We start from the raw sequence: 17704 nt of genomic DNA, 5'->3' as shown, positions 1-17704 counted from the left end.
GTCCTTATCTATATAATGCAGTAATTCTCACTCTAATACTTTCTGATGACATGGATGAAAACCACTGCAACTGTTCAAAGATGAGTAGAACATAGGCAGGTCCTTGTAAGCAGAAAAAATAAAGCCGGGCCAAGGCCCAGCCCTCATCACTAGTTCTTGAGTGAATTATAATTTCCTTCACTTGAAAAGGTAATATACTACTTCACAGGTCTTATGAAGATTAAAACAACACATTTGTAGTAAGGTGTAAATAATAGACTAATTATTAAAACTTCTTGATACTGTCCCAGAATAGAATCACCACAATGTTCAACATCCATGAGCTGATTTATTTTCTCATAAAAGAATCATATTGATATCAATCAACATGTCTATACAAGATATCTCTAAGAATAGTTGCCTAAAACCTGTTTTACTATCATTTTTGTCATGTAATTATCCCTAAACACTAACTGTATAAACTGTCATGTTCACTGTGCCCTTTCTATCCATTTGTTTGTAATAGTACATTTATTACAAAAAATCTGTTTTGAATTTTAGAGAAGGTCAGATTAAAGCAAGCCCGAGCCAGTTTTTAAAAGTGGAAATTGCACACTAAAATAACTGAGAATTTCCTTAAGGACTTCTGTATATATCAAGTATTATAGTCTATTTTTATTCAAAAATTTGTCATTTTAATATTTTTTAAAATTGAGGGAAATAAGATTTATGTATGCTGTCAAAATTAAAACTGAAGCGTCTACGTAGAAATTGTGCTTTAATTTTACATTGAGATAGTTACCACCTTTTAAATAAAAGTAACCTGTAATACCTGTGAAACTCTAACATTCTTTAATCTTTTATTTCTTTGCAAGATAATAGTTGGAGAAACCGCAGTGTTTTGCCTACAATTAGCCACAAGGGATTTTGAAAACCAGGAAAAAACTATTTTAACGGGAGATTGTTGCTATATAAACCCTCTGGTACGCCGAACTGTCCGATTTCTTGGTATGTATCCACTGGTTTATTTTTATTCTTCTCGATAATGATAATCATATATGAGACAACTTTCAAGATGGCCCGCAATGTAATTTCCACATAAAGAATTAAAGAAAATAACTCATGACTATTATTTATTGAGAAACTAAAATGTACATTATTAAAATAAATGACTTAGCACGTATATGAGGCTTCAGAATGAATGCATGGGGAGAAATAGTTACCTGAGTAGGTCTTTCAAGAGTGACAATTTAGCAAAAGGATGAATTTAATACTTAACATGTCATATTCATTGGACTAGCTCTGAGCTGGTTTTTATGAAAACTAAGTTACATTGATAGTTTTGTTAGAGAACAAGAGATACCTGTAGTTTAACGTTCATGCTGTTAGCACTTAACAGAATGACAAATTACTAAGCATCCTTGTAATTCAATACAACTTAAGATAAACCAATTTCATTGGACAACACATTTTAACATGAATTACTGTTTTCTGGTTTGTTAGATTAAAATGAATACTGCTGTGTATGTTAAAAAGCACATTAGGTGATTTTTGTTAAACATTGAGAGATTCATCAAGGAGCCTGCAACTTTTCAGTGAATGTCTCATGTTATGTGGCTCAAGATGAAAACTTTGGAGAGAGCAAATAGTGAACTCTTCTGTAGCCATTACATTAGAGACTAGCTGTAGAAGAATCAGGACTGTAGGTGCCTCTGAAGACTAAAGGTCTTCGTTTGGAAGACTGAACTTTCATTATCACCAAGTTACGTATCACCAAAAGCACCCAAGTATCTTTTGAAGGAACTTCTTAAAAATATATGAAAACCTTTTCTTTGTACAAGCTGTTGATCCATTTCTCTTTGCATGTGTCCCAATTAATAGCAAAATAAGTAACGAGAAATAACATTGGAAAGCTAAAAGTACTTGCATTCAGTTCCTTCCCAAGTACTGCTGAGCGTATTTGCTTCTGTTGTTGAGGAAAAACAGCCTCTGCCTTTGCACACATATTTATTTGTACAGAAAATGTGCCCCAATGGGAAGTATGCCTATCTCTTGTCATGAACTGGGTATATAAGTTTCCTTTCGTTTTTGCTTCTTCATGGTGACCTGAGGTTTCACGCTCTTGTAATAAAATGATAGCTTGTTACTGAAGCAGCACTTCATAAAAAGATTGCACTTTGCATAGGGACATTGTCCTTTGGGTCAAAAGAGTGGCTACGTCTTATAGGATCTCCTTTGAAAATTATCTCTGCCGTCAATCCAATACTGGCTTTGGACCTGATACTAAACTGACATTTTAGTTCTAAGACTTATTTGGGAACTTTTAAAGTATCAAGAGACATCTCTATACTATTCTCAAGTATTTCTATTTTAAACAAGTGGACCTATTACACTAGAAAAAAAAAGAACAGTTTAGTTAAGAAAACGAGTACATCTTAGCCTACATTTCAAGGAGTACAGATGTTTTAGATGCCAATGCTTAGCTTTGAGATTTTTGAAGGACAAAATATGTGCACTTTTGTACATTAACATTTTACTGTCCTCAGTTTGCTCCCAATTCTCTGCCTCTCCTGATTTTCTGCTTTTACAGTCTTTTTATTGTTATGATTCTTGGCTACTCCTAAGATGTCAAAAGGGGGATTCTTGCTGTTTTCTTTCAGAACTTAAAATAGAAAAATCAATGCTTCTATCACCTTGACATTAGGATACTAAAGAGTTTTGTTGTGTGAAGAATTTGGTGCACAAAGAAATCTTACATAATATTTTGGAAATTAAAAGAACATCTAATACTGGAGAGTTATTGGATCCTTTGCAACTTGCATGATGATTTTAACTTTTTTAATTATTATTATATATTACAATTTAGTAACTTCGTATCCTGGCTGTGGTCCCCTCCCTTGTCTCGTCCCAATCCTGCCCTCCCTCTCACTTCTCCTCCCATGCCCTCCCATAGTCCACTGATAGAAGAGGTCCTCCTCCCCTTCCATCTGACCCTAACCTGTCAGGTTTCAACAGGACTGGCTACATTGTCATCCTCTGTGGCCTGGCAAGGCTGCAACCCCCAGGGGGAGGTGATCAGAGAGCCTGCCACTGAGTTCATGCAAAAGACAGCCTCTACTCCCCTTACTAGGAAACCGGCTTGGAGACTGAGTCTATGGCCTACATCTGAGCAGGGATTTTAGGTCCTTTCCATGCATTGTCCTTGATTTGGATATCAGTCTCTGAAGGTTCCCCAGGGCCCAGTTTTTTGTTTTTGTATTTTTTTGATTGTTTGTTTGTTTTTGGCTCTGTTGTTCTCCTTTTGGAGCTCCTGTCCTCTCCAGGTCTCTCTATCTCTTGCTTCTTTCATAAAATTCCTTGCATTCTGCCCAAAGTTTGGCTATGAGTCTAAACCTCTGCTTCAATACCTCTATCAGTAGAGTCTTTCGGAGGCTGTCTATGGCTTCAACACAAGGCTTGGGAAAAGAAACGGTTCAGAAATATATAACCAAGAAGAAAACATTTTATTTTTATAATAAAATTAATATGACTTTTTAATAGGCCAACCCTTTTGGGAAATATTATTTTCTATAAGTTTAAAAGTCCTTGGAGAGAAAGCAGTTAAAAGTACATCCTGCTTTTGCAGTGGCCTTGGGTTTTATTCCTAACATAGAGTGGTTCTCAGTCACCTTTAACTCCAGCGCCAGGGAATCTGAAGTGCTCTCTTCTGACCTTTTGGGACCTGCACAGATATATTGCACAATTATACACTCAGGTGCAGACACATGTATGTAATATAAAATAAATAAGTCTTGAAAAAATAAAGGTAAAATAAAAATCCTGTTAGATTTTACTACCTCAAATTAGAAACCAGTAGATTTCTTCACAGCAGAACCACACCTTTGAAGGTTGCATCTTATTCATATCATTGATAGTAATGACAAAAATTTTTTCACTGAAGTAGATAAATAATTTTGGTTCATAAACAAATCTTTCATGATACTTTAAAAATTAAACGGACATCAATACATCTAATACTGGAAATATATTTGGCTTTTTGCCACTTTCATGTAGAAAATAGCCAGTGACCCTGAATGCTTTTGGTATTCAAGCAAATCTAAGATTATTACAAAGGAGATAACAAGTCTGTGTATTTAAATTTGTACTTTCAAGTAACCACAGTAAAGAAATATTAATGCTGTAAAGACAGTTGAGAATTAGAACATTGATTGCCTGCTAGTTTCCTAACTTGATCCAAAACAGAGAACTAGAAAGCAAATCTATACACGATAAAGTGGGACCACACGGTAGCTGTTCTGTGTCTTTGGAAAATGTGTTTCTAAAGGCTATGTAGAATTGAATCCAAGAACATTCTGCTTAAGATCTCTCCATGGTATTTAAGTGTAAACTGATGACATTAGGTTTTGCTGCTAGCTGGCGCTTCCAGTAGAGGTGTTAGCCAATCTGAATGGGCTTAGGCTGCATAACCTAAGAGATTCAACTGCTTTTACTTTATGATAGTGTGATTTAAAATAAATGTCAAAAATAGCAGAAGAAAGAGAGGTTGCTAACACTATTAAAACACATTCAGCTGCATCCTCTCAGGGAATCTGTTTCTTCGTTTAAAAACCTGCGTCACCCAAGCATAGTCTCAGAATATATTTTCTTCCTCTATCTAGTCTTACAAACCTGCCATGCATGAAAGGGTGGCCAGTGGTAGATGGCTCAATGTGTTAAATAATTCAGCACCCTTAACCACTCCAGAAAGCCCTGGAAGGAACTGAGGAGAGGTAAAATGAAAAGAACTGAATTATTAGCAGGTGTGTAATGTGGTACAGTTTCAAAAAATGTCCATATTGGCTTAATGTAGAATAATTTTTTAAAGAAAAAGAAAGCTAATATTGTTTGTTTGTTTTTCCTCCTCAGGAATTTATGCATTTGGGCTGTTTGCTACAGACATCTTTGTCAATGCTGGGCAAGTGGTGACAGGAAACCTGGCCCCACACTTCCTGGCCTTGTGTAAGCCCAACTACACAGCGCTGGGCTGTCAGCAGTACACACAGTTCATCAGTGGGGAGGAAGCTTGCACGGGCAACCCGGATCTCATCATGAGAGCGAGGAAGACATTTCCATCCAAAGAAGCTGCCCTCAGTGTCTATGCTGCCATGTATCTGACGGTAAGTGGCCATCGGCAATGCGTGCTCCTAGGGATGTGCTTTCTTCCTTCCAGGTGCTGGCACTCTTTTCCACACCGTAATGGGAGTCAGAGCTAGAACACTACTAGGTTTCTGCAGGCCCTTCAATTTATTCCTAATGATTGCTGGTTGCCCCGTGATAATGTTAACCCAGCTGGCTCTTTCAAGTTCCTGTGCGGGTACCTGGTTACATAAAAAACATTGCCACTGGAATTTCTGTTTGTAATTATGTTTGTCCTTGTATTAAGTAAGGCTTTGTGGAAACTAACTTGTTCTGTAGCACTCCCCATGAAGCTGTAATCACGTAAGTTAGAGAACTGTTTGCTCTGCTGTCTGCCGACCTGAGCTCTTAATTTCAATGGTGCTAGTAGAGAAGGGACTCTCAGCTTAGAGGGCTCCTCTGCTACTGATAATTACATTGTCGTAAGTTCTTCTTCAGTGTTTTGATATTTTCTCATAGAACTAACTGAAATATCTTGAGAAATTGTGTTTTCCTTTTATTCTTGAATATTGATCATCACTTGGGTTGTAGGGTCCAGGCTCTGAGCATAGGCACCCCGAAACTTGAAGCAGGGATAAGTGATCACAGCTGATTGTGTTCCTGACAGCATGGATGGGGAAAAGGTGGCCCTGGCAGGCAGTTCTTGACCAAGGTATGCGTGTCTTCCGCGTTCCCACCATCTCATCAGGAGGTGTGCAGCCGTGGGGCTGAACCTCGTGCTTCTTCTTGGTGGGCTTCTCATTAACTGTAGTGAGAAGTTTAGAGAGTTCAGATGCCTTTCTTTGGGGCTTCTTCTTCTTCTCAGTGGTCCCATGATCTACTTCTTTATGATTTCAATGTATCAAGAAAAGGCTTATAAAAAAAAATAAAACATGGCCCAGCCTGAAACAAAATTTGATTATTTCTAATGACTTGGAAAAGCTCAGAATTATTTTTCCACTCCAGAAGCCCTTTGATGATGAGAGTGTTTCAAATGTAATCATGTCAGGGGAACACTAAAAGCACAGAGAGCACCTAGAATTGCCTAGTGATAGTTTCTGTGAGACTGGAAATGAAGATTGCCAAGCGGAAGAAGACTTTATGAGAAAAAAGATTGATCAATGCACATAACATTTTCAGTGCAACATAAATTTAGAGGTCACAGAGTATACATTTTAAGAGTTTTAGATTGCTGTTGTTCATTTCTTTTTTTTTAAACAACAGCATTTTGCTTGTTGTCTAGGCTGGTTTAGAGTCCACTATGCAGTCTAAGCCGGCCTCAGACTGGTGGCAATCAGACCACCTTAGCATCTCAAGTGTTGGTCTAAGACCTCATTTAAAGCCTACAAACCATGATAATTGTATCCCTCAGTGCTTGGTCTTAAAGAAAAAATGCCATCAAGAAGATTTTATAGCATTTGGGATTCAATGTAATTCTATCATTTTGTATGCCACTCCCTGCTGCCTGCTGCAAGATATGTATTACAAATTTACCTTTTTCCTTCTTACTCTGCTCCCCAAATACATTTTCCAAACTCCCTAGCTTCTTCAGCCTATCAGCTTTGCATTCTCCTAGCCATTGTAAGGTACCTTTCATCATTGAATGAAATGTGCTAACATGCATATTCTTTCCTCTTCACCAAGTTGCTTGATGACAGGCTTCTCCTCTGCTGGCATATGCAGCACTCCGTCTTACAGGGAAGATTCTGAATGAGTGCATCAGGAGACTCAAGCCAGTTTTTCATCCACTGCCTTCATCCAAATCTGTTGTAGACTTTTTGTATCTGTATCCTCTAAATATATCCGCACATGAATATGTGATCAAACAAATGATGGAAGGAAAATTTCCTACTGCGTTCTGAGGCCAGATGCTGTACCCTCTTTGAGCACTAATATATGTTGTTTCGCTATGTATCCAGCCTTTGTCAATGGTGATAAATATGCAACTAGAATAACATACATAGCCATTTTAGTATCCTGAATTGTCCTTCAAAGGCATGGCTATGAAACAATGCATTAGCCTCTTCTGTTCTAGAAAAAGTGTCACAGCTTATTCCTCTATTTTTCTCACCACCTGCAGGCATTTCTTTTAGAGACTCATGCTTTGCACACCATACTGTCCTAGGCATAGATACTTTATTAATAATAATTAATTATAGTGACTTTAGCAAACATGTATTGAGCACTTACTGTGGTTCAGGCTTCAATTTTACTCATTCGTTACTTAACTAATTTTTACATGTTATTAAATGTTAACATCTATTCATGATCATTTATATTTAATAATTCATCATGTCTAATGTTTTTTGAGAATATGTAACATTTTATAGCTGTATGTAATTATTCTACCCATTTATAATTATAGATACTGTGAAAATAATTTTTTTAGATCTACTGAACGACAGATTTTCCTGATGATGATGATGTCTCTGATAGGGAAACATTAAATTTTGATAGTTCTTATGTGCTCATAGTTAGTCAAAATCACCCTTCCTTCTACATTACTTTACAATTTAATACAGTTTAAAGCTCCGGGTACAGATAGTGATGAGATTAGGAAGCAGTCGTGTGCTAAGAAATCTTCTATCATTAAATGCTGTTCTTACTGAGTTAGGATCCTTGCTTGTAATTACACTGAAATTACCTCTGTCTTTTCAACAATAGATTCTTTTCTATGCTGCTTCCTCTTCTTTCCTCACCATTCCTTTGTGTGTGTGTGTGTGTGTGTGTGAGAGAGAGAGAGAGAGAGAGAGAGAGAGAGAGAGAGAGAGAGAGAATGTGGGTGGCTGCTATGGTAACTGAATATAACTCCTGCTGCAAATACAGTATTTCCAGTCAGGTTTCACCATTGTATTTGAACTTACATACAAGTGTGTTTTGCCCTAGATTCACTAGTGACACCTTGGGGAAACTTTATAACAGGAAGGCTGGGTGTTCAAAAATCATCTGGCCTCATAGAATGATTGTCAGAAGTTTGGTAAGAAGGTGTATAGGAAGGAACAGCTTCTCAAACAGTATTCTTTATGGAAGTGACCTCATGATCAGGGGTAGAGATAGGTTTACTTAATGTTAAGTCAGATGTGAACCCATAAGAATAAAGGGATGCCAATATGAAGTATTTGAAAAGGAACTGAGTAATGTTTATTTGTTTCTTTTCTGTATGGCTTGCATAAACCCAAGAAATTTGAACTGTCTTTTAGGATCTGACTTAAACTGTGGTTTGTGGGGATAATTTGATTGTAGATATTTCTTTTGCTTTACTGAGAACTTTAAGGGAAAAAAATCCCTAATCTTATCTTTACAAATGCTATTTGTTTTTCTGATTGTGAGGATATTTTAAAAGTTATTTAAACCTCAATTCTCAAAATTTTAATTCAGCATTAAATCATATTAGAATAATATTTAGATTTTGATTTATGTTGTTTTCATATACATTGACTAGTGAGTTTTCAAATTAAAAGCAAAAGAAGAAAAGAACTTCAAAGTTGAGAATGAAAGATGGGGTTTGGTGAACTTCCAATTAACCCCATAAATTTTTGAAACAGAAAAGCATATATTCACATCATTTGGTTACTTTCAAATTTGACATTATTTTATCTTATAATAAAAAATAATTATAATAAGGGCATTGGTAAGATGGCTCAGTGGGTAAGAGCGCTGGCTGCTCTTACAGCGCATCTGAATTTGATTCCCAGCACCCGCAGGATGACTCACAGCCATCCGTAACTCCAGCTCCAGGAGCACCTGATGCCCTCTTCTGGCCTTTGCAGGCATGAGGCGTGCATATGGTGAGCAGACATACATGCAGGAAAATCACCTCAACTCGTAAAATACAAATTTAAGAACTCAGAAATAAGTAATAATAAGCCAGAGTCACTATGAAAGCTGTGGGCCTCTGTTTCCATTGTGTAATGTTCCATGATGGCCCACACTAAAGCTACAAGACAGTCCTAGCTTCTCTCCTGGGTCCGGTTCAGCTCGCCTGTCATCTGGGTGTGTCTCAGTCGGTACAACTGGAGGAAGTGGTCTTCTCTTATTCTTGTGAAGTCTTTCCTGTAAGTTAAGTTGCCAGACTATGTCTCAGAAGAGCCTTCCAAAAGGTTGAAGCCCCAAGCTTTACGGTGTCTGGAGATTTATGCTCCTGGTCCCCTTGGCATTTCATCATGGTGTTCTACCCATCAAGGCAAATCAGAGACTACTTGTAGATGGAGGAATTGTCCAAGTAGATTGTAAAATGTGGATATAATGCCATGGGAGGAATTTGTAGTCATTATATGACTTATTAATTTTTCTCTGAGCGGTGGAAGGAAAAATACTGCTTTCCCCGGTTCTTGGTGTTAGTGGTCAGTTATTGGCACTCTCCTTCCCTCACTTCCTGCACAATTATCTGTTGTTGTGATATCACAGCATCCCATATATACTAACTACAAATCACATGATGCTGAGACAAGGGTTAGAAGAACACACCCCAGGAGTTCCATAAGACAGATCTGAAATCATGTTTAAAGGGGAAAATAGAGTGGGCTTTATTTTCTGTATTCATCTTCATTGTCTGGTGAGACCCAGCTGTCATCACTAAGCTGTCATCTAAACTTCTATGCATAAGAGTAACTTAATTTTAAAGTGTATAAGGTCCCTGTGCTTCATATTTCACAGGAGCAAATTTGATCAAGTGTCCACTCAGTCATCTATCAAAAACCTTCACACCTTCAGTTCAAGGCTATACCATGATTTTGATGACTGATGTCACAACTGCAATTATTAGTTAACTGAAATTTCTCTTGTCAGCTTTCAGCTAAGTGTTATTTTGTAAGGTGAGAAAAGAGACAGAAACACTTTATGAAATACCTTTTGTGTTTCAGTGTATTTGCTGTCATGGGCCCTTTCAGTCATTTTGTATTCCTTTCCCACTCTCTTCTTCGAACTTGGGGTTTAAAAAATTTCTATCTAATGCATAATCTCTCACACTACCTTGGGCAGAGACATTAAACAGTTATTCATAACAATAAAAACATAATGATGCTGTTTTGAAATTGCAAACATAAAATTACAAAAATTGGTGGGATGGTGATAAACAGCTAAGTAAATGATTAAAGACACAGAAGTATTGCATATTTTCTTCACACTTTTGTTTTATCTGGCTTCTAGAAATAAGGGCTATATTTGTTCTGTGACTGACGTGTAGATTTTTAATTGTATCTGGATTTTCACTCATATCCCAGAAGTCTCTGCATTGTCAATAGTGTGTCAGAACCTCTGAGCAGTCTGGGCTCCCCAGTGCTGCCAGCTGGGTTATTTCTGCCTAAAAGCAAAGAACAGTGGCATTGTAGTTAGTACGTGTGGGCTTATTATCAGTGAATACAGTATTCGCTACACTTTTTCGAATATTGGACAGTGTATCGTAGATATTCCTATGTTGGGCTTTCTTAGGAGTTAACAAAGCAGTGTCCGGTGCAACATGCTGCACGTTGAGAAAGGAGGTCTAATCAGCCCAGGACAATGGAACACAGTGAGGGGTGTGCTGTGGCTACTGTAGGCACTGGGCACGATGACTTCTTGGGACTCTTTCACCAGATAAATATTAAAAATTATAGTTTATGACAGCATTCCTACCAAAAGGACTTTTTTTTTTTTTCATTTCTGGTTTGTCGAGACTGAGCTTTTAGGTGTAGACCTGAATGACCTAAAGCTCATTCTGTATACCAGGCTGGCCCTGAGCTCGTGAAGACCTAACTGTCTCTGCCTTTCAAGTGCTGGGATTAAAGGCATGCACTACCACTGCCTGGCTGAAAAGGGCGCTCTGTGAATATTAAATGTTTTATTGAACCTTAACAATCTTTGGATGTTTTGTTTGTTTCTAGTTTTAAAGAAATTTGGGATGATTTCCTGGATCTGTAAAAGCATCTTAGACAGTCAGTGTGCTAGAAGATACATAGAAGACAAGTCTGCCTCAAGGATGTGTGTATGGAATAAAGTGGTAGAGCACAACTGCCAACCTGTCTCACAGTGCCACACATTGTCCACTGTTGGCAGGCGGCAGGAGGGTGCCTAGGAAGTCAGTGGCACTTGGATGGGTCTTGAGGTTGGACGTGGTTTGCAAAGTTGAGAGGAAACATAGGGGAAGGGCAGCAAAAGCAAAGGCAAAGACCAACAAACAAAGAAACAGCCGATGATACTGATGATACCCTGGAATGAGGCAAGAAACGTGAGATTTAAGCAGCAGAGGAAGTAAGAAACCTAAAGCACATTCTAATGAAATTCCATGCCTCCAGTTAATGAGTGATATGCAGCTAGAAAATGACCTGTCCTTGAAGCAGCACTTCGCACAATTACCTTTGACCCAATTTTACATATCAGTACTGCGTCCTATAAGGCACCTGGCATCCTTCTCTACACCGAATTAAACTCCTGCTAAAGTTTTAAAATGGTAGGGCGGAGAAGATGATCACTGGATTCCAGCCAACGAGTACCTGGATTTGTCCAGCTTCCCAAACGCTGAGATCCCCTACTGCTTATGAGACCAGGTTCAAAGAGTGTGAAATGAGGTTCCTAGTTTCCAGGCGCTGGAATGAACTAGGAATCTAAGCTGCCAGGAATTAGAGTCATCACAGGGCTGAGAACAAGGGTGGAGCTGCTAGAGAGGCTCTAGAACATTCTCTCAGGAGTCCAGGATCAGGAAGTTAGCCCAACAGCTGGAGCAGTTCCCAGAGTTCACATTGGGTTCATATACCAGTAGACACCGCTGCTCATGGGGCCAAATTTATCAGCCACACTATAGAATTCAGCTTTCCTGATTGAATTCCAGCCTCTGTCCCTCAACTACATTTACTGGAAAGCTACCACGCATGTAGCTTTCTTCTGAGTACTTTATAAGGTACTGCCCAGCAAGGGATTCTCAGCATGAAGTTCAACCTTACAAGATTCTCCCAGCATCAGATGTATTTGACTGTAAGTGGTTTAATATCCAGAGACAGTTTATAGCACTTTAGTTTCAGCTGTCAGATTGAACCAAAAATATAGGTTGAATGATGACAATTTCTCAGTACCTCTGCTGTTTTCTTACTTTCAAGGCTGGGTTCTTATGAACACAGTCTACTGTGAGCTATTTGTTTGTGCCACTTTAGGAAAATCTTGGAAGAGGAGTGAAGGGCTTCAAATAATACGTAGAAATTCCCTCTATCATAGTATAGCAATCTAAGGCATAAAAATTATTACTATTACTGAGTGCTTACCATGCAGAGCACTTTTCACACAAGGTGTTTGCTGTTTCCTTCCTCTTCATAGGTACTTAGCATTGCTAGATTATAGCCAATGCAGAGAAATGTGTCTCTTTAAAATCCCCTCTCTAAAAACAAATAACTGACAATCACACAATTAACTAGGCATTAATTTCAGTAACAATCCATCTATAAAGAGAGTTCTAGGAAGGCAAATTCATACTTCCTCACCTCATGATCAGGTTAGATCACAGGTTTTCCCCCACGCCTCCATCTTTACTCCTTCCCTCCCTCCTTTCCTCTCTCTCCTTTGGTTCCCTCCCTGCACTGATGCACTGCCCATGGTCTCTCTCTCAGCTCTCATGATGAGGCTCCTCTCCAGGTTTTATAAAGGAAGCCTCTTTTTGCCTTTAGGCTCCTGTCATGTTGTTTCTAATGGGATGCTCTATCTTTCCTAATTGTTCTCCTGTCTCAAGGCCAGATCACAGTGCCCTGCATGGTGATGAGGCTCTCCCCTAATAAAGCTCATTCTGAAGGATGGCTGGCTTCAGCTTTCTTTTCCCTGAACTGACTGGCGGCTCTTTTCTTATACTCAGGAGCATGTGTGATTTTTATCACTATACTCTCCAAATGTGTTTCCTCTCCCATTCAAATCCCTTACTAAAGTGTTGGGGAATCATCTATCTGCCCCAAAGAACAGATTATTGACTCTCTCCAAGGGTAACTCATCCCTCCCCACTTTGAAGTCTTTTCTAATGAACCTTTATAGTCTCTCATTGGCCTTTATCTCTTTCTTGAGCTCTAGAAGAAATCTAAAACTAGCATTGTATGTAGTATCCTGCCACCTCCTTCCATCTAAAATTTCCCAATCCCTAATCAACCCTGCCACTACTCCAAGCTAGCTCTCTGTGTGCCTTCTGCCTTGGTGACTGGCATTCTTCCCCTCCCAATTACCCAGTTCTAAAATGTGAGTCATTCTCAACTCCTCCTTCTCCAGATGTCTGACTAATTCTGTTGCTTCCACCTTTGAACTATCTATGGATTGCAGACTTTTCCTTTTTCCACAATGTGTTCCTACTGTTTTGATTCAGTGCCTTTGTATTGCTGGTCTTGACAGTTTTAGGTGCTTGTTAAAAAAAAAGATTCTTAATAGCTTTTCCCCACCCATCCACCCCACACTAGGTGCTTGTAGTAACATGTGTTTTAGGTAAATTCCTGTTTGTATAAAACCTTTCTGGAGCTGGCCCCTCCCACCCCTTCACAATGTTAGATGATGCATCCAAGACCTTTTTTGTTCTAGCTGAAGGCTTTTTTTTCCAAGTAAGACTAGGCAGATATTCTTCTGTTGAGGCTAGACAAGTGGCTCAGTTTGAGGAGAAGGATCCAAAGCCAAGGCTATGTACTCAGAGACAGCCTCTGCTCCTACTTTAGGAGTCCCACATGAAGACCTAGCTGCAGAACCATCACATATGTGCAGAGGGCCTAGCTTCATCCCATGCATGCTCTCTGGTTGGCATTTCAGTCTCAATGAGTCCTTATGGACCCAGGTTCATGGATTCTGTAGGTTTTCTTGTGGTGTCCTTGACCCCTTTGGCTCCTTCCTCTCCCTCGTCCTCAGGGTTCCCCCAAGCTCCACTTAATGTTTAGCTGTAGATCTCTACATCAGTTTCCTTCAGTTGCTGGTCAATGCCTCTCTGATGACAGTTATGCAAGACTTCTCTCTGGAAGAATATTAGAATATTATTAATAGTTTCAGGGTTGGGCTTCATCTTGTGGCATGGGTCTCAAGCTGGGCCAGTCATTGGTTGGCCCTTCCCTCAATGTCTGCTGCATCTTTTACCCCTGCACATCTTGTAGTCGGGAATAATTGTGGGTCTAAAGATTTATGCCTGGGTTGGTGCCTTAATATCTCCACTGGAAGTCTTGCCTGGTTACAAGAGGTGGTCAGTTTAAGCTCCATATTCACCTTTGCTAGGAGACTGAGCTAGGGTCACCCTCATATATTCCTGGGAATTTCCATTCTCCTAGGTTTCCAACTTATCCCAGAGCTTTCCCTCTCAATCCGTTTGTCCCTCAATACTCTCTCCCTGCATCTTCCCTCACCTCACCCCCCCGTGTTCTATCCCTCCTCTCCTCCACCCACCCTTCTCCCTTCTTCCAACCCCTCCCCACCCCAGTACCCACCCTCCATCCACCACCCCACATGTCTAATTTATTTCCCCCTCTCAGTTCGATTCAAGTGTCCTTCTTTGGCCCTCCTTGTCACTTAGCTTCTTTAGGTCTGTGGTTCGTAGCACGGTTATCCTGTACTATGTGACTTTCTTCTATCTCTTACTATTTTAATCACCTCCAAAGGCTCCATCTGGAAATACCATCACATTGTGGGTTAGAACAGCAATGTAGGAACCAGGGATGGGAGGAAGGACACAGTTCAACTTGCATTGCAGGAGGGCTTTCTTAATTTTTAATAAAAAGCCTTCAACTAGATTAAAAAATACCTTGAACATACCATATAATATTGTAAAGGGGTTATAATGGGTGAGCTCAAAAAATTTCTATGCCAACACAGATGTACATAAGATTCCAAGTACCTAGTGTGGTCATGAAATCTGACTTTTAATATGGAATTAATGTCTTGTAAGAAAAGGTACCAGAGTGCTTCCTTCCTATCTCTATGCATCCAAAGGTGGTACAGTAATCCTTTAGCCATCTTCATTCCAAGAGTAATCTCATCTCCAGAATTTGACCTATGGTTGGTAGATTTCCAAATTCCTCAATTGTGAAAACTATTTTGTAGTTTCAGCCCCCCAAACTTTGGCATTTTTGTTCTGAATGCAGGGACTATTTAGGATTACCTGGGACCAACTGGGACTAATTTATTTTATGGTAGACCATTTTAGGAGCACATTTCTTAATTTGTGTGAAGTCTTTTCTGGGTAAGAATTTCTACCATTTGTTAATCATATTATTTTTTTCCCTTTGTATCCTCTTACTTCCAAATGTACTCAACCTATAATATTTCCTTTGCCTTCATAATCTGCCATAATCCCAATCAGTTTTATGTTCTGGTCAGTTTTGTGCATTACAAATGATTGAGGATGAGCCAGGAAAAATGATATAATGGACATGTTGGCTTTCCTGCTCAGATGGGAAAGTGTCCAGAAAACCCACAAATCTGAAGCCTTGGCCACACAGATCTGAGGTGGGACAGTGTCCCAAGGGAAGGGAAACCTGAGACACGAGAACTCAGGAAAAACACATCTCTGAAAGGAAACCTCCTCAGCAGTGGCATTGCAGTTCCAAAGGAAGGATTTCCCCAACCCCAGCAGAGCTGAGGAGCTCACGAGCCTAAACCCTGCTCTTTCTTTGCTTTTTCTCCTGGGCTTCTTGGCTACTTCTTCTTGTTGCTGGCCTGCCTTTTGGTACTGGTATGAAAGGTGTCCCCAAAACTCACAACTCCAAGGGCTGGGAAGGAATCCCAGATCTGAGGTGGGACAGTGTCCCAAGGGAATCCTGAGCACAGAAGCCCAGGAACCACACAGCTCTTAAAGGAGGTCATCTCATCAGAGATGCTGCAGCTTCTAGGGAAGGGTTACCCCAGTCCTTGATGAGCTGAGGAGCTTTGGAACCTGAGCTTCTCTCCTTCTCCAGCTCCCAAGGGAGGGTTACTCCAGCATCAGATGAGCCGAGAAGGCTAGGATATTGAGCTCTTTTCCTTCTTCATTTCTTCTTTCTTCTCTTTTACTTTTGATGAATCCAGAAGAGGAGGGACAGGTCCAGGACTAAATGCCTATACTCCTGGGAAAAGGCAGCAGGGACCTCGGTAGACATAGCCTTTATATAGGGTTACTTAGGGGGTGGAAATTTCTAGGTCATGGATTTCCAGAGTGTGGATTGGTGGAATTTCAAGTCCTGAACTTTGGGAGCTCAGGGATTGGTGGGCTTTCCTACTCAGGGACTGGTGGGTTTTAGTGGGAAGCTCAGGGATTGGTCAGTTTTCCTGCTCAGGGATTGGTGTTTTTTTTTCTCCATACTTTTCCCCTCAAATCAGCATAATCTGGCATGAGTCCTACAGATTGGCTGGAAATGATAATTACAGAGGTCTGGAGGGAGGAGCAGGGCTGCTGGAGCTAGCTTCCTCAGGCAAAGGTCTGGCCACTTTCTGCCTTGAGGGGTGAGTCCACTGGGAAGGCAGTACACTGAAGCAGGAAAGGTTGTGATCATCATGGACAGCTCCCATGGTGGCAGCAGTAGGCATTCTGAGGCAGGAAAGGTGTCAGTTCCCACAGCAGTAGGCTGAGGAAGGAATAGGGACCATGGGCAGCTCTTGTTGAGGCATTGACAGGAATGGCAATTTTATCTCCTGTCTTCACAGCCCCAGGGCAGGAATGAGAGGTGACTGACCTGAGGCAGGGAGGGGGACACCACCAGTCTGTGAAAGTGATGGTCTCTCTGCTGAGGTCACCAGGACAAATCAAGTCTTTTCTACTGCTGTGGTCCATCTGTCATCATGGTGAAGGGCCACCTCAGCTCTCTCTGGCCACTGCTGTGGGTGGGGGCAGCTTTTTAAAAAATATATTTGTTTTTTATAAATTACAGTTTATTCACTTTGTATCCCAGCTGTATCCCCCTCCCTCATTCCCTTTCAATCCCACGCTTCCTCCCTCAACTCCTCCCATGTCCCTCCCCAAGTCCACTGATAGGGGAGTTCCTCCTCCCATTCCCTCTGACCCTAGCCTATCAGGCTGCATTGTCTTCCTCTATGGCCTAGTAAGGCTGGGTCCCCTATCAGGGGGAGGTGATCAAAGAGCCAGCCACTGAGTTTATGTCAGAGATGGCCCCTGTACCCCTTACTAGGAAACCCAATTGGAGACTGAGCTGCCATGGGCTACATCTATGCAGAGGTTCTAGGTTATCTCCATGCATGGTCCTTGGTTGGAGTATCAGTCTCAGAAATGTCCTTGGGCCTGGATTTTTTGGTTCTGTTACTCTCCTTGTAGAGCTCCTGTCTTCTCCAGGTCTTCTCCCCTCTTCTCTGTCCTGTTCCCTGTTTTCTCCCTCTTCCAATGTCTACCCCATTTGCCTTTCTGAGTGAGGATTGATCATCTTACCCAGGGTCTTCCTTCTTGCTTAATTTCTCTAAGTGTACAGATTTTAGTATGTTTAGCCTATATTATATGTCTAATATTCACTTATAAGTGAGTATATATCATGTGTGTCTTTCATCTTCTGAGATACCTCACCCAGGATACTCTTTTCTAGTTCCCACCATTTGCCTGCAAATTTCATGATTTCCTTATTTTTAATTACTGAGTAATAATCCATTGTGTAAACAGACCACAATTTCTATATCC

The 17704-nt window shown here is 40.2% G+C and overlaps 1 protein-coding gene across 3 annotated transcripts in view; it reads left to right on the top strand.

The window, feature by feature from the left end:
• The window catches only part of Plppr5 (phospholipid phosphatase related 5), a 125623-nt gene that overhangs the window by 50817 nt on the left and 57102 nt on the right, over positions 1–17704 (top strand). For all 3 annotated transcript variants that reach the window (XM_021639261.2, XM_021639252.2, XM_060392825.1), the window contains 2 exons: positions 855–987; positions 4885–5135. In XM_021639261.2, the coding sequence (XP_021494936.1) occupies positions 855–987; positions 4885–5135 (384 nt within the window). The remainder of the gene's footprint in view (positions 1–854; positions 988–4884; positions 5136–17704) is intronic.

Source organism: Meriones unguiculatus, chromosome 10 (genome assembly GCF_030254825.1).
Source record: "Meriones unguiculatus strain TT.TT164.6M chromosome 10, Bangor_MerUng_6.1, whole genome shotgun sequence".
In the NCBI taxonomy this organism is placed as follows: Eukaryota; Metazoa; Chordata; class Mammalia; order Rodentia; family Muridae; genus Meriones; species Meriones unguiculatus.
This window is presented reverse-complemented; position numbering and strand designations above follow the sequence as displayed.